This window comes from Dioscorea cayenensis, chromosome 1 (genome assembly GCF_009730915.1).
Source record: "Dioscorea cayenensis subsp. rotundata cultivar TDr96_F1 chromosome 1, TDr96_F1_v2_PseudoChromosome.rev07_lg8_w22 25.fasta, whole genome shotgun sequence".
NCBI classification, from domain to species: Eukaryota; Viridiplantae; Streptophyta; class Magnoliopsida; order Dioscoreales; family Dioscoreaceae; genus Dioscorea; species Dioscorea cayenensis.
Genome location: NC_052471.1, coordinates 6,831,159 through 6,849,871, shown reverse-complemented (window position 1 = coordinate 6,849,871; position 18,713 = coordinate 6,831,159). Strand labels below are relative to the sequence as shown.

General features: G+C 34.3%; 1 protein-coding gene across 1 annotated transcript; it reads right to left on the bottom strand.

Annotated features, from left to right (window-relative positions):
- Positions 1–1,875: 1,875 nt before the first annotated feature.
- Positions 1,876–4,075, bottom strand: LOC120264535 (elicitor-responsive protein 3-like). The gene is made up of 6 exons (XM_039272357.1): positions 4,033–4,075; positions 3,821–3,919; positions 3,014–3,079; positions 2,623–2,749; positions 2,336–2,456; positions 1,876–2,147 (listed from the first exon to the last, which is right to left on the bottom strand). The coding sequence occupies exons 1-6, from the start codon at positions 4,058–4,060 to the stop codon at positions 2,103–2,105; spliced, it is 486 nt and encodes a 161-aa protein (XP_039128291.1). The 5' UTR covers positions 4,061–4,075; the 3' UTR covers positions 1,876–2,102.
- Positions 4,076–18,713: the final 14,638 nt, after the last annotated feature.

Below are 18,713 nucleotides of genomic sequence, written 5' to 3'. Positions count from 1 at the left end.
TCCCGATTCCTCACCAAATCAGGGAAGATATATCAATGGACTTCATTTGCAGACTGTCGAGTTTAAAGGGGTATTCTATTATATTTGTTGTTATCGATAGGCTATCTAAATATGGTAAAATTCATGCCATTAAAAAGTGACTTCTCCAATGTAATAGTTAAAAAGGTGTTCATCCATTTTGTTTTCAAACTTCATGCATTCCCTGCTCAATCATTTGTGATCAAGACAAAATGTTCACAAGTTGACTTTGGCAACATCTCTTTTCCAAAATGGACACTTCCATTTAGATGTCCACCGCTTACCACACATAATCAGATGGACAAACGAAGCTCTAAACAAATGTATGGAAATGTATTTGCACTATTTTGTAAGTGAACACCATGGGAATTGGGTTGATCTATTACACTGGGCTGAATATGGGTATAACACCTCTTATCAAACAAGCGCAGCCATGACCCCGTTCCGGTTGTCTGTGGACTGGATCCCCCAAGATTACTATGTTATCATGAAATAGTGGATGATCCTTCCATGGTCTCCCAATGGTTTCTCAATCGGCATAAAATTTTGTCTCAATTAAAGGTTAATCTCCTGCTGGTGCAAGTACGCATGAAACATTATCCTGATATCAAATGCACTGAGGTTACATTTCAAGAAGGTGATTGGGTCTTTGTTAAACTTTAGCCATATCGTTAGACTGCAGTGTTGCTTTGCCTGGAGCAAAAACTCAGCATGAAGTATTTTGGCCCCTTCCAAGTATTACAGAGAATTGGTGATGTGGAGTATAAATCGAACCTACCTGGAGGTACTAAGATCCACCCAGTATTCCATGTGTCCCTCTTAAGCCATGCTTGGGCGATCCTACCACCACATCAGTTCCACTGTCCTTCATGACTTCTTCCCAAGGTCCTCTTAGTTTTCCAGCAGTAATCTTAAAGAACCGGAAGGTGTTAAGGGGGCATAGGAGAGTTGCCAGAGTCTGCGTTCATTGTCATGGTATGGCATCAAAGGGCACACCATGGAAGGATGTGGCTCAATTGATCCTTTAGTACCCCACACTTGACCTTGAGGACAAGGTCACAACTTATGAGCCGGGCATTGTTACATTGGCAGTCAATGTGGTCAACAAAGGAAAAGAGCACATGATTCTAAGTGGAGAGGGAAAAGTTAGTGACACGTGTCGGAGAGGCAGTAGGGTAAGGAGGATAAGTTCTAGGCTTCAAGAGTTCATCATACCTGCAAACAAGATCCATAATAAAGAAGAAACGGAGAAAGAGAGGCCAGCTTGATACTGGGAATTAGAGGTCCTGTTTTCTCTCAAAGGAATTGAGAGCAGGGAGGGTTATATTTTTCTAGTTCATTAAATGACCTCTGTAAGGTGGATCTATCTTCCAGAGCTTGATTAATTAAATTCCATGTCCAATTTCACTTAATGTTAATAAATAGGAAGCAGCTTTTTTTATCCAAACAGAGAAGTAGTGTCCTATCATTTTGATTTTTGACATTGAAATCTTGAGCTGTTGAGACATAACACAAGTCTGCTCCTCAAAAGTGACTGACAAGCTATAGGTTGTGTCATAGAGTGAAAGAGTTAGGAATTAAATAAGTAAGAGGTGTAATAGTGCTAAGAGAGTGTAAAAGAATATCTGTAATTAATAAAGGATAGTTCCAGATATTCTCTCCACTTCACACATATTGTATGAAAAAAATCCCTACATATCTCCATTAAGATCCTATATGTTTTTATGAAGCTCATGTTAATACCAAATGACCATCTGTTGATAGATTCAATATATATATATATATATATATTTCTAAAATTGTAGTTTTATGATTTTCCAAAATTTTCAAATTGCAAAGACAAACACATAACCAGGAGTACTACTATGAACAACATTCAATCTTTACATTAAAATTTCATGATTGTTGTCTCCTTCAAATAAGGCAAATCATGAACTCAACATCAACAACCATCTAAAGTTCAAGAAAATTGATAAATATAACAAAACTAATTCGCTTGCACTATAATTCAAAAGTCTGGTTTTTATAAAAATGGCATTCATAATCAAGTACTTGATGATCTTCTCACGCTCACTTTATTTATCTCATTCAGACTCTTTCCGACCACCGTAACTCTCATCACTGTATTCCTGAAAATATTTCCGATGCAAGAAATGATTAGATATCTGTCAATAGTTAAGTCTTAAATTTCCAACACAGACAACCTTGTAGTATTCCTGATTTATCAAATTGCTTGGTTCCAAATTTTTTTTACGTTTTAGTGTTTAATAATTATATATATATATTTTTTTATAGATTTCTTCATGAAATAGCATACCTCACAGGTAGGGGTGAATGTGAGACCAACTTTAATTTCTCCGCGATATTCTTGATCCTTAACCACGTTATAGACTGTTGGTCGTAGAATTCGCTCTATAAACAATGGTTCTAATGGAATTCTAAAAATCACAAGATAAAGAAAATATTACTGCATATATTTTACAATTGAAATATAAAAGCAAAATGCTATGTAAAAATTTGTTTGTTATGTTCTCCCATATGATCTTACAAGTTCCACATATTCAAATTTAACCACAGAAAACTGTCATGTTATTTAACACTCACTTAGCTTTGCCGACAAAATCATCAGATGAAAAAGTATCGCTATCCATAAGCTTGATCGTGAGCTCCGAAACATGGTCAGAGAGAGTGAACATAAAGGTCTCATTCCATTCAGGATTGCTTCCTTGACCTGGATCAATAAACCAAACAAGTGAAAATAATATAACTACATTTCATTTGTTAAAAATTGACAGCGCAGAACAAGTGTGTTTAAACATTACTTAAATTAAAAACAATATGAGTGATTTCCAGAAAATGAATTAATCAAAACTACTTTATAAAATACATGCAACTTCAATTCTCCAAAAAGCGAAAACAAGAGAAGAAATAATAATCAAGGATTATTTCATTACAAAGTTGACATCAAAACAAAGAGAATGGTAATGTAGCACACCTGATGCGATGCTGCTTCTTTGTTCTTGTGTACGGCATATCAGAATAGCATATGCATCCATATTGCCTATACATCCAATAGGCAAATAAAATAGAATTCATAAACAAACATGCAAATTCTGAAACTTATAATATTAATATTATAAAAACTAAAGCTTTTTTTTTTTCTAGACAACTTTATAAGCCATGAAAATTCTGAAACTTCTGTAATTGATGATTATTTTCTGCATTAAAATTAAATTAATTAGTTACCATTGCATGATTCAGAGAAACTCAATGATAAACAATTAAAAGTTCAATATTGAATAAAAAGCCATAAATTTCACCAAGTTAACAACCATTTCAATTTGCATAAATAAACAATACTCTTTTCACATAGAAAAAAATCATACCAACAAAAATGAAATCTTTCTGGCATTTAATAATAAATAATCTTACAACACAAAATTAACCTGACCCAAAAGAACGAAATATAAACTAAATTAATTGAGATGCTGCTGCAAAATAAGTACAACTATAGCAACAAATAACTTCAAAAACAATTGTCGACAGCAAACTCATCACTTTTCTCCAAAAAACTCATCACAGGCAAAGATAAAAACCTTCCAATCTCAAAGTGTACTTTTCTTCACAAATATTATATATATATATATATATATCATCAAAGGATGTCATACAACATGGACCAAAAACAACCAAATAAAAAACAAAATTCACTGATGTTTCTCAAAACAAGTACAATCACAAAAGAAAAACAATAATAAAAAAAAGTAAGATAAAAAAAAACAAGAAAGAAATAGAAACTCACTGAAAAAATCAGTGTCTTCAAGGCCCTTGGCTCCAACAAGGAGCACTTCCAGAGTTCCTACAACCATCTCTTCGTATATCTGATTCGTTTTTTCTTTCACTTCAAGGGTTTATATAACAATTATGAAGGAAATAATTTAGAAAAAAATAATTATTTTTTATAATTAATATGATCAAAAAATGGAAGTTAATGAAGAAGGGATTGACTATTACATAATATTTCTATTATGGAGTGAGCCATGCGGGATGAGAGCAATTTATAGTTTCTTCAAGTAAATATATTGACAATTTTAGAAATCCAAATTAAAGAAAGGAAATTAAGGGGGTGAGATTTTAGAAGTTAATAAAAATAAATAATTTGAGAGGTTCTAGTGTTACAAAATTTAATTTTATGAATAATAAATGGTAAAGCACTGGAAGAATTATATTGTGAAAATTAGTCCAAATTCATTGACTATTTTCTTTGCTTTTTAACAAAGGAAATTCTCATGGTTAAACATTGTTCAAACTTAGGGCAAAATGTACCATATATTCTACAATAAATTATATATATATATAGATTTTAAGTCATCAATATAAATAATGGTAGTTTATTAACAAATATTTGGTTATAATTGATGTTCGGACTTAGGTCAATTTTTTACTTTTCAAAATATAAATGTGATGTAATTTACATTTAAGTATATAAATTTAATTACAACAAACAAAAATAATTTGTGTTGTTTGTGTTGGTTGTTTGTTTTTGCTGTTCTTGATCTTTTAATAAATTCGTGGCTTATCCACTTTATTAAAAAAAAAACAAACAAACAAAAAAAAATAATAATCACTAAACAAATGATTGATGATGATAAAAATAGATGAAATACGGATCTATTATGAAATTTGATGCTGAAAGACTTAAGTGTCCTACTATCCATGTGATATTGTGTTACAATTCATTTTGTTGCTTGTATATTAAAAATATTTATATGCATTAAAATCTATATATTATGTCAATCTAAAGTTCACTCCACCTCGTTATAGTTGCTATGACCACGGCTACAATAGTTTAGTGATGAAATATAAAACTCTTATTTGATAGGTTGCCAGTTCTGCTAGCTCCCAAAACATGGTTGAGTGCTAGTGTTAGTGTGTATATGGTGACTTCTTGAATTTTTTTTAAATAAATAAATAAATAAAAATATGGTTGCTATGGTATTGACATTGGAATATATGACCATTAATATGCTATTGACATTGGAATATGGCCATTACAAATGACATTGGAAAATGGCCATTAATTTGTAATTTTTGAAATTGTTAAACGCCAAGGTGAATATGAATGGCTGATGTAGCATCCTATTTGTGTGGCATAGGAGACATCCTATGTCATATGGATGTCTTTAGAAGAAAATTTCATATGGCCTTTACATTCCTATGTCAACCACCACTTGACCTTAAAAAAACATTTTGAAAGAATAAATAGTTGGTGTGACATGACTTTGCCAAGTAAGAATCAAGAAAATTGTAATAGCTTTTAAAATATTTTTAAAATTTTTTTACTTGCAGAGAGGGAAGTAAAAAAAATATAATTATATGTAGGAATGGAGATGGACATGATACCGGATATAAACTCAAAAAATTTTAATTTGACTTTACCAGTTAATCAATTCAGCAATTTTGCCCAAAATTATGCAACTTTTTAGAGGGGAAGTAAAAAAAATATAATTATATGTCGGAATGGAGATGGACCTGATGCGGATATAAACTCAAAAAATGTTAATTTGACTTTACCAGTTAATCAATTTAGCAACTTTGCCTTAAAATGTGCAACTTTTATCTTACTCTAATTTTTCAATATTTCCTGGCAACAATTATTTAATTCTATAAATTAAAATTAATATTATTTGAAATAGTTTATTTCATTTTTATTTAAAAAACATTTAATAATAAAGAATTATATTATTGGGCATTTCACATGACTTGTGCTAACAAATCATTTTCCAATGCAATTATTATTTTTTTACCAATTATTATATAGGTTATTGACATTAGATTCTCTATATAAATCAGCTCATAAAATATAAAAATACATATATTGTTGAATTTGTGCTGGCACTTCTCATGTGCCGGCCCTTGATACGTGTTTTGTCAAAAAAGAAAAAAAAAAATTAATTAATTAATTAATTTCTTTTTAGCATTCAAGTCAAAACATAGCCTCCTTGTTTTACTGGAGAAAAAACAGTATGTGCCCACCAACAGGACTCACCCTCTTTCCATTCCTTTGCCCACTCTAATCCTAATTATTCTTCGTCATGATGTTTTTGCTTAATAATGTCCTATGTCATCAATTTGTTCTTTGTTGTCACGTTCCGTGTTGGGTTGGGAATAAGAATAACTTCACTGACAAGGTTTTTAGTTTGGTGATTGTATTTAATTTGGAAGAAACTTATATTTGTAATTTAATAAATTTTGATTTAATTAATATAAGAAAAGTTATTCTCTTTTATAAATCTTTGTCGTCATATAAATTTTAAAATGTCAAGTAGTGGTGTCAAAAGGGTCGGCACAATCTGGGCCCATATAGTCCACGACTATCGTCTCTGGCTGCGTCTAGATCGTGTCAGACGGCCCGCCAACCACTCAAGGTCGACCCGAAAGACGTGGCGTGCCCTGAGTTATATTATATTTATATTTTTTATTTTAAACCCTAAAAATATAAAAAATACCCTAAATTTGCTAAAAAAAAAATTTAAAAAATATCCTATAATTCAAAAACATATAACTAAATGCCTTATTGACTAAAAAACAAAAAATATACGAAAAAATTAAAAAAAAATGGAAAAAACTTGCATTTAGCGATCTAGGGCCATATTGGCTCAAAGCAGACCACAGTAGCCGTGCTCAGCCCTGGTCGCAAACCCTTAGCCTAGCACGCAGTGCTTTGGGCCCTGCAGCACGCATCTGTAGCACTGCACTTGGGCCAAGCACGCAACTCGTGCCAACTCATGCCCGGGCCAACACGGCCCGTTTGACACCACTAATGTCAAGTACTGTCCTAAAGTTTGTCATAATTTGATCAATTATGTTTCGAAAATATATTATAAATTATGTTTCAAAAAATAATAAAATAACATGGCATCCATTGTTTCAAAGTGACCATGCATTGCTAGGGAAGTTTCACGGTGATCACTAAATCCTTAATTTTGTATACTCCAACCTTAGTTATATTCTCATCATCTCATTTTCTCCTTTCTCTCTGGTACAGTCACCGAGCATCTCTGCCTAGAGGTGGGCACCGGTCGGTTAACCGGATCCATCAGGTCCAACTGGTCCGAGTCACCCATAGAGGGTGGCCGTATCTGGCTGGGGCCTCCTCTCATAACCGGCTGTCCGGGCCAAAATCCGTGTTAATTTTGTAGAAGGTTATCATGTTGCTTTCTATGGATTAGCCGATGTGGGACTAAAATTGCATACCATAAAAGTTTTTTAGTGTTTAGATCTTTTAGTAAAAGAATATCATCATTTGTAGTTGAGTTGGTTAAGGTAGTGTTGTTATTAATTTATCCTTAAGGTTATGAGTTCAAACTTTCACAAGTACATTGTTGAATTTTTTCACCCAAAAATTAAATATAGTTTGAAAAAACTGAAAATTGCTAAAAACACTCTCTAAGTTTGCAATATGCACAAACACAACCCCATAAAATTGTGTATCCCTAAACACCCCTTCCTTTTTAAACATAATTATTTTCAAATCCCCAAAGCATGTAAGAGTGGTTAACAAAGTTAGTTTTGAATTTTCTGGAAGAAATTTGCCCTTGTATGGGAAGTTGTGGTGGTGAGACATGGTTTGACCAAAATGCCCTTGGTTGCAATCATTTTTCCTGTTTGAGAGGAAGTGGGCTTTTTCTTTTTAGGGTAATCCCAAGAGACAACCATTACTGGCCCCGGTTATTTTTTTTTCTCTCTTCGCCTCTTCAACTTTTCCCTTTTCCGAAGTTGTCTCTGCCTGGACATCCTCTGTAGAAATAGAATTTCTCTTTCCGCCAGTGTCTCAAAGGGGAAGTCTCGCTCAAGTATTCGGCATTTCATCAGTTTGTAGTGTAAAGTATTGAGCCGAGGTGGACTCTATTTAAGAAGTTGTGATTATGGTTTTGTTTATAAACTATTCTGTTAGAAAGAGATACTTTTCTGTTTTGTTTTATGGTTTTGTTTTTATTGGATGATATTGAAGTCTGTAGGGAGATTTCTCAGCTATGGTATTGTTTTGTTTTTTATTTTCGTCTGCGTACACGATTGAAAGAGATTTTCAATTGTTATGCTGTGTAAAGTTTATAATGTATGTTTCCCCTTTAATTTGATATGGTTGCAGTTTTGGAAATGAGGTTTCTGTTTAAGAAATGAGCTTTAGTTTAAAAAATGATGTTTCCATTTAAAAATTGTGGTTTCTGTTTAAAAAATGAGGTATCTGTTTATGAAGTGATGTTTCTGTTTAAGAATTGAGGTTTCTATTTAAAAACATATCTTTTCGCTTAAGATGTTTTGAATATTGCTTAATGTATTGTTATTGTCGCAGGGTTGTGATTATGGCGGTAAACCTAGTTAATGGGCGATTCTACTTAATACCGGTAGTGGAGACTGTGGCTGAATTGAAAGTTCACATGAGTGGACGACACTGGGAGATTATTCTAAGAACACCGTTTGCAGCATTCACTAAACTAGAACCTGTATTCCAAGAGAGGGCCCTTCTTGATTCTTTGTTGCAAGGGTACGATGACTGCACCAACAAATTCAAGATCAGGGCAAGCTTGGTGAGTTTCAGGCCTGAAGATGTGGCTCTCATTCTTGGTCAGCGATGTGATGGAGACGTAGTCATATTTCAGAAGAAGAAAACACAATCAGATTTTGAAGAGAAGAATTTATCAAAAACCTATGAGAGACACAGAGACTCCATTAAGAGAACACTTAAGAAACTTGTTCGGCAGAGGGGAGAATAAGAAAATTTTGTCAAACTCCTAATGGTGTACCTCATGGGTACAACCCTCTTCCTAAATACCTCATGCTCTGTTCAGAATTGGATCACTGATAATGTCGATGATCTACCTGGCATGGGGACGATACGCATAGGCGCAGCAATGCATAAGTAGCTTATGGAGGATGTTCCATAAGTGGCCGCTTGAGTGAAAGCAAGATGGCTGAGATGAAAGACCAACATGGGGTACCTTAAAGGTTTCTCGGTGTAACGAACATCTGGTTTTACTAGCTGACCGGCACCGGAAAGAAGCTATGTTTTGGCAAAACCCTAAGGATGTTGTAGTTACAATGAAAATAGTTATCGGAAGCAAGCGTTGATAAGAACCATGTTGTCATCTCTCAAAAAATGTGGTAATAAATCATGAATAATGTGTTAGAATTGTATGGATTGCTGTTATCGTTTAACAATAGTAGTTTCTATTTAAAACATATGCTTTAGTATTTAACCTTGTGGTTTGTTGTTTAAGTATATTGGATATCGTTTAAATATATGAGTTTACTATTTAAAAACATTTGTTATTGTTTTAGTTGAATGATTTCACTAAGATTGTGTTGTTTACAAATGTTAGTTTCCTGAATTGGTCACAGTGAATGTGGATGAAGAAATCTTTGTTCGGGCCACCCACCGAGGGGATGCTATTGCTCCCAAACCACTGGCTCGAAGAAAAGATAAATAGGCCAACCTTTTCAAGGTGCACTCGACGTCGTTCCTCCATCTTCAAGCCCAACTCATGCACGCATTTCTTGGCGCCGGACAAGGACTACTACTACGCCCAACATCAACACCCCCTCCGACGGCAACAGGCCCTTGACTGAAACAGTCCCCAGGCTGCAACAGCCCCCCAATAGCAATAAGAGATGATGTTACTACACGACTGCTTCAGGCGTGCCAGATATTGATAATTGAGTTCCTCCAGCTTGTTGCTCGTATTGAGGCATTAAAAGGATGGTTACAATCGAATGCTATGCCCCTATAAATAAATGAAGTACCAGGCACGGACGTAGCCGAGGTAGCCCCGGCGATTACTAACGACGTAAGTGGGATGGCCTCAAATTTTGACGACGAGGACATTATTGGGATGGTCATTAAAAGAGGACCACGTTTGAAGAGGCTTGTGAAAGAAGAAAAACAATAATGTCTCTCCTTCCACCGGCTGATGATGAAACAATAGCAGCACCATCGGCTGGTTGATCGGCCAACTACAATGGCAGCCTCTGAGAAAATTACCCCAATAGAAGCTCCACCCGTAGTGGACTAACCTTCAAAGGATGTGTCTCCGGATGATAATATAGGCATGCCCGATCTTGATGGGATCATTGAGACTATTGCTAAAGAAATCCCTTGTCTTAGTGGAACTAGCTGATGACTGTACCGCATCGAAGGTAAACACAATCCCTCAACAACACTAAAGCAGCAAAAGGATGTGTCTGCGTTGATAATGTCGTCATGCCCGATCTTGACAGGATTATTGACTCTATGGCCAAAGAAATCCCAATCTCAGTGAACTAGCAGATGATATTGCAGCATCGAAGGAAGACACAATCCCACAACAACACGAGACAGCAATCACAGAACACCAACATCCGTTAACAACACACGGTGATGAACCCAAAGATGCTACTAATGAGGGTCAAGGAAACATCAACAAAAAAACAACGATTAATGCTAACGTTGATAGTATGGTCTTTGCCAACCAACAATATGAAGAAGTGCGGAAGGACTTTCTTCCCAAGAAGAAAAGCTACCCCGGACACGCGCGTCTTGACAAATTCGAGTAGGAGATAATAAGGATCTTCCTAAACTGCTGGATAGAATCGTAAGTATGAAGTTTTTATGTTATAATTTAAATATATGTGTTAACATTTAAGATAAGTAGTTTCCGTTTAAATATGAATTTTTTTATTTAACCATATGACTGACCGTTTAACATTGTTAATTTCTATTTAAATATTTACATTATCGTTTAAATATATATAGTTTCCACTTAACTATTTGTGTTTTCAGTTAGCTATATCTATTACTGTTTAACCTCAAGACTATCGTTTGGAAGAATGATTATGTCAGTACTACACGAGCCAGCCTATTCATGATGCTAGAGGGGAAGGACATAGTGACAGACAATGTTATGGATGCGTTTGTATGCATAATTCAGAAGTCGCTGAAGAGTACCATATCTGTATAAGAAGCGCACCTCCATCACGCGACTACTAGCACTAATTATGTCCACACAGAAAGACGCGTGTGACATGACTCTCACTATGATCGGAGATGCCACGTGTAACCTACATGATGTTGATATAGTCATCCTCCCAATAATCATGAATGGCCATTTCGATGTGCTGGTTCTTGATAACGACAAATAAGAATACATGCATTATTCTTCATCCCAAAGTGAGGAGTACGACAGAGATGCCAATAACATGGTAAGTTCTTTGATAAATAGTAGTTTCTTAATCGGGATTCTAACCTCAAATTGTATATCATGACAGCCGATACTATTTGACTATTGTGTTGATATGGAGTTCGGCGAGAACGTGACTATATCATATCCATTAATTCATGACGGTGACACCCTAAGACAAAAGTGAGGCACTATTGACTGCGCCATCTATGTCATGCAGTTTATCAAATAGTTACTTGTCGATGAAAAGCTATGGCTACTGCAAACGTACATCACTTATTTGAGATTAAAATATGTTGCCCGCTTACTTATGGAAGGGAGCCCAGTCGGCATCACTGAGAAAAGTGATTCTTCGACTGGGGAAACAGAAGTAATATTGTTTTGAAATGTAAAACAGTTTTGTTTAATGCAGTATGCTTGTCTATATGCTTGCCAGTCTTTGTTTAACTTTCAATGTTTCTGTTTAACTTTTTATATTTACATTGAAAACAGTGTGTTCTCTATTTAAATATCATTGTTTCTGTTTAATGTTCAGTGTTCCCTTTTAATAATCAGCGTTTATGTTTAACTATCACTTTCTTTGATTAAATATAACTGTCTCTAGTTAAATATCAATGTTTTTCTTTAACATAATCCCTTTACTGTTAAGATAATGCTTATATGTTTAAGATAAGATATTCAGTTTATGTTGCTCAAAATGTTTAAGTAAAATGTTTAAGAGATAAAGTCTCTGTTTAAAAATCAAAGATTTACAAGTAAATAAGTTTTTCTCTATTTAAATTTGTGTATATTTGCAATGCCTAGTCGGCGACAGTTTCATTGCAAGATCTACGATTGTGACATGACGCGTGGCAGCGGCTGTAACGTAACTTGCGGACCTCAGACGCTTGTGAGTGGATCCTTTTCCATCTAGGACACTCAGGTGGCCTTCTCTTGATAGGCGAACACAAACATAGTTCTCAATTATCGTCCATAGGCTTGTCATAGTCGGGTATGTGGAAAATAGCTTCCTTATACACCAATTTATAATTGTTGACGGTGAAGTAGCTACTAATAAATTGATGAACGTTGATGTCTGTTTGCATTATTGCAGTGCAAGCGTGTTTGCACGGGATACCATAAACTTGCTACTTGCGACATGAGCAAGTTTTGCCCAATAGATCTATGGAGTTGCTGCACTCGTCAATCATTTCATAACGATCATCGATACAGTGACTAACATGAAGATTTCAGCTTTTCGCAACAAGTACCTCTATCTTCGAATGTATGTCAGGGCATAAGTAGGTCTCTTATTTGTTTGCTTGCTCATGGCGGGTACATAACATGTGCATCAGCTTGAACTTGTATGACGTTGAAGATGTATACGTAAACACTATTAAGCTAAGACACTGAAATTTAATCAGAAATAAACATTTTTAAACAATAAGAAAAGATATTAAGTGATTACCTTTATAGTTAAACATAAACAACATTATTTAATCAGAAACAAACAAGTTTAAAGCATAAGAACCATTTTTAAGCGTTAAATAAAATCAATATTCAAATACCGTATGGAGTCAACCATTTTTGTCACTAGTAAATGTCGAGTTTCTTTGATCCACACATTGAATGACTCTGTAACATTTTAATATATCTCACCCCAATGTTCACCTCTGAACAAATAATTTGACTAATGTAAAATATCTGATTTATGAATCAACCAGTGATAGGCTTATGTGGCCTACGTAGTCCATTCACGGAATTATCAAATTCTTTAGCCGTGGATGCCCATGCAATATGAAAGTATATGGACCAACACTCATCCTTCAATGCCTTCCCAAATCTAACATTGGCTTTTATAAAATTGGCCTCCAAGTATCGAAGGCAGTATGCATGTGGGGAAGAAAGGAAGACCTTTGCAATGGCGTTGATAAGGCCCTTAGACTTGTCCGACACAAATGTAACTATCTCTTTATAATCTCCTTCATCATATAAAGCATCACCTAACTTTGAAATAAACTACGTCCAATTGGCATTGGTCTAGTTGTTGACAATACTGAAGGTGATGTGGAGAAAAACCATTGTTTCCATCTTTGCCTGTGGCACCCAATAGAGTACCTAATACTTTCCAAGGAGGTGGGTACCATCGAGGAACAACAACGGCCTGCAAACCCTCTTGAATCCAATGGTACACACATGAAAAGAGAAGAATGCACGTTTAAAACGCTCACCGTCTCTTTCCACAATCGCAATGTTGCCGAGGTTTGTCTCAATCACCTTATCCACATACCAAAGTAACAAATCATTGCTGGAGATGTCACTGCCATTGAGGATCACCCGGGCATACTCTTTACCCATCCAAGCTTGCTTGTATGGAATGTGGACACTAGGTTCCCATAACATGTCCTTCTGAATGTCAATGGCCTTGTACAAAGGGCTAGTCCTTAAGCTTCTGAATAACTCGTACGCTTATCCATTTTTTGGACACTTTCGGATATGACACCGATCCAATTCCACCACCCCAAGTGTGCGCTAGGTGCATTATCTTTGATTTTGAAAGCATTCTTATCATATTACTTTGATGCATGAAGGCGCCATGGACAACCAACGACAGCGCATTCTACTGTCACCCGTTGTTTTTAATTCTTTATGAGTTTGAAGTTAAAATTCCCTTTGATTGTAAAATTTCGAAGCGTGTCTTTGAAATTGTCAACACCTAGAAAATGTTATTCGATATCCAACAACAACACCTCAAATTGATCTGACGAGGAAGGAAGGCATGCCACACCATCAGGGTCGTCATGAGGTGGAACAGATACGCTCGAAGAATCCAAACTCCTACCACCACTTCAGTTTAAGCGGAAAACATCAATATTTTAAGCGGAAACATAAAAGTTTAAATGAGAACTAGAAACTTTAAATGGAAAAATATAAATTTTAAATGGAAATAAAAAAATTTATGCGGAAAAGAACATTTTTAAAGGGAAACTGGATAACTTTAAACTGGAAACTGGAATGGGAAATGGATAACAAAGCAAAACCATAAGTTTTGCTTTGTTTAATGTGGAAACATATTTTTTAAGCGAAAACTGGATTATATAAGTGAAAACATTTACTTTTAAGCTGAAACTGGGATAATTTAGCAATAATTAACTTCTACAACTATGTAAACATAAAACATAAAGGAGAAGAACTTTACAATGAGAATAAATCGTTTTCAGTAGGATGAGACAATGGCACATCATCTGTCTCAACTAGAAGATCGATTGCAATGCATTTGAAGAGGGAGTAAATGTGATACATGCGCTGGAAGTTAACCTTGTTTTCTATCGGACAAACCATTTTATATCCATCGGGTGTGACAAACTTCACCCTGACACGGGAAACATTGAGACCCCATCGCACACATATCTCTGCTAACACTGATTCAAAAGAAGTCAATGTCGTGAATGCTAGCACATCGTCCCTCCCCGTTGTATCTAGCAATAGCACAAAAACTATCCATAATATACCTGCATTTTTATAAATTGTTACTCTCTCTCGCAAGATGATCATAGTGAGGGCAAGGAAGAAATTCTCACCTTATCGGCAACCGCAGGAACTCGAATCGAACAGATCAAATGTGAAGGAATTGAAAACTCCAACAATCTAAGGTGATGAGTCTTCCAAACTTTGTTTGAGAAAATGAAAAAGAATGCAAAAAGGTTTGACATGATGTGATTGGATGGTTTTTCCCCACCAATTTCAAGGGCAAAGAAAGGAATTTTAGAACATGGACAATGCCTGAGTGACCTACAGGGGGCAAAAATCAAGTGAAACAATAACTGAAGGGTTGCCCGGGATATTCAAAACATGTAGGGTCTGTTTGGGAAGATTTGAAATTCCTAAGAGGTAAACAGTAATTTTTCCCATTGAAAAAATTTCAAAAAATTTAACATAATTCCAAATAAATCATAATAATTAAATTTATAATTATTAATTTATCTTGTTAAATACATTATTCTAGAATATAAAAAGTGATAAATCTAGAAAAATTTTATAAATATTAATAGTTTTTAATGAATATTTTTATCCTAATTTAGATTTTTTTTCTTTGAAATATCATGTTAACAGAGATAAATAAAAAAATTATAAATTACATTGGAACAAAATTTAAAATTAATTATTTATTCATCATGATTTTAGTGAGTATTATGATTTTAGTTAATATCATATTTAGAAATACACAAAATTGTGTATAAAAGATTATAGTTTTAAATTAACAATACGGTTATACAATTACACATCGATGACATTATGTGTTTTGTATTTTTTAAAATAATATTAATAATGAAGATAAGTAATACATATAAAAAAATAGATTATAATGTTGAGTAACAAACAAAAATAGTGAGTAATAGCTATTTTTGTATAATTGTTGCTAATAACAATTAAAGTAAATAACTTGACACTAAATGTAAAATAATGGGATGCAAAGGGGTATGTATAATTAAAAAGAAAGTGAAAAATAATTTTATATTCTTTTTAGAATATGTTTTTAGTTTCTCAGTTTTCTTAATTTATCAAAAAATTGTTTAGCTAAGTGGTTAAGATGTTTGAAGGATTAGGAGGTCTTAGGTTCGAATCTTAGTGGTTGTAAATTTATTATTTTGCTTTTTAGAATTTTAAAAAAAAGTTGGTCCAACCCAAGTGACCCGGTGAGTCGACTCGCCGGGTTGGGGTATCCCAACCCATAACCAGTCATAGCAAAAAAAAATAAAAATAATGCTGAAAAATAAAAAACACACGGATATTATGTGAAAACCCCTAAATAATTAGGGTAAAAATCATCTATAATAATAGAAGAATTTATTATATAGGAAAAATTTTATGAGTTACAAACGCTCTCTAATAATAATAATAATAAAAATCAGTACTCCCTCTTATAGTAGGAGAATATACTAACTCTTAAAAAATATTTTTATTTCCTCCCACTCTTCTATTTTCTCTCTCCCACTTCTTCACTCTCACTCTCTCATTCACTTTGGTTGTGATGATCTTAGAGCTTCATCTCTCACTTCTTTTTAGAAAGGAAAATGTGTGCTTACGTACTACACACTTCACCAACCCAAGCCACAGCTTTTGACATTTTTACAATTGCCATCAAATACCACAGCAAGCCATAATTTTGATGGGTTGTTTCTGACTAACAATTCTCCCACTTGAAGACTTGATTGAAAGATAATCAAATCTTTGCACCATTCTTTCTATCTTACCACTTGATGTTGATTACGTCTTTCTCAGACCATAGGAGAATCGACACCTTTTGAATTTGTTAGTGTTAATTGATTTTGTCATAAAGTCTGCTAAATTATCCTAAGTAACAATTTTCTACATGTCCACTATTCCTTCTTCCATTTTCTCATAAACGAAGTGGTACTGGACTCTGATATGTTTTATCTTTGAATAACATGCGAGATTCCTTGAAAGATACAAAGCACTCTAGTTATCACAATATAGAGTAATGTTCTATTGTGTGTAGCTACCAAATACTCTGCTTCCATCATTGGCATTTCCACAATCGACTGTAGTTTTGAAACCCACCTCACAGCACCTCTTGCTAGTGTGAACCCATATCTTGTAATGGATTTGATTTTATCGAGATCACCTAGATAATCAACATTAACATATCTACTGACAATAAACTCTGATTCCCCATAACATAATGCAACATCTGATGTTTCCTTTATATATATCTTAAAATCCTCTAACAGTATTCCAATGTTCTCGCCGAAATCGCCATGTACTGACTCACCACTTCCACTGCATGTGTAATATTTGGTCTTGTAAAAATTATGGAAAACATTAGTTTCCCACTATTGATGCATATGGTACTCGAGACAACTTCATCGTCTCTTCTTTATTGCTATGACACATACTTGAGGATAACTTGAAATTAATAGGAAGTGGGATAGAAATTGGCTTACAGTCTTGCATGTTGAAAAGTCAAAAAATCTTCTTTTGATAATTGTTCTGAGAAATCCAAATATTCCTATTGTCTCTTTCTTGATGAATTTGCATCCCTAGAATATTGTTTTATAGTTCCAAGTCCTTCATTTCAAACTCCTTGGCCAATTGTGCCTTTAATTCCTTGATTTAATTTTTGTTAGAGTCTGTTACGAATATGTCATCAACATAAAACAACAAGAAGACAAAATTTTTTTCTTCAAACCACTTGATATATGTACAGTGGTCTAAATTGAATCTGTTCTATCCAAAGCTTATGATAAAGGAATCAAGTCCCTTGCGCCAACATCTTAACACTTATTTAGACTATACAGAGATTTGCTTAACTTGGAAACTAAGTTCTCTTTACCATTTTCTTCAAATACTTATGGCTGAAGTATGTAAATCTTTACTTTAAGATCTCCATGAAGAAATTTATTTTTGACATCTAATGGCTCAAGCTGCAAGTCAAATGTAGCACACATCACCAAGACTACTTGAACTGTTATGAGTTGAACCATAGGTGAAAATATTTTGTTAAAGTCAATTCCTTCCTTCTGAGCATATCCTTTCACCACCAATGTAACTTGATAATGATCTATTTGATCATCACTATTGCGGTTGATTTTGTTGACGCATTTATTGACAATAAATTTTCGCCCTTGTGGTAATCAAACTAGTTCTTATATCCTATTTTTATGAAATGCTTTAGTTTTTTATTTTTTTTTATTTTTATTTTTTTGCATTGCTTTCATCATCTTAGATGCATATGAATTATTTAGTGCTTCTTGAAGAATTGATGGCTTTCCATCCTCAGTTAGAAGACAATATGGAATATTACCCTCTATAATATAATCAGAATGACAACTTGGTATCTTCCTTGTGTGAGTTGAGCACTAAACTTCTAGAGTTTCATATTCAAGTGGCTCTTGTATCTCGTGCTCTAGTGTAGCTTTAGCTTCTTTTCTACTTGTATAGTTGTAGCCTATGTGCTTTCTTTGAAGTGCTATCACTACTTCTATCTCTTGCTCTTTATCTTTTATGAAGATAACATCCCTGCTGATTACAACCTTGTAGGCAGTTGGGTCCCATAGGCGGTACCCCTTAACTCCATCAACATATCCTAAGAATATGCATTTTCTAAATTTTGAGGTACAATTTTGTAGTTTCTTTGGTATTGTACATTACATACACAGGACTTCCAAATATATGAAGGTTTAAATAGTTAATTGGCTTACCAGTCCACAACTTCATCGGTGTCTTGAACTCAATTGTAGGGGACCCGATGCACCACATAACAAGCAGTGTTGATTGCTTCTACCCCAAAAGTTCTCATCTAGACCTGCAGCTCCCATAATTGTTCTTATTCTTTCCAATAGAGTCTTATTCATCCATTCTTCACTCCATTTTGTTGAGGAGTGTATGGTGTACTAAACTGCCTTTTAATGCCTTTTTACTTGCAGAATTCATCAAATATTTTGCCAATGTATTCTCCTCCATTATTTGTCCTTAAGC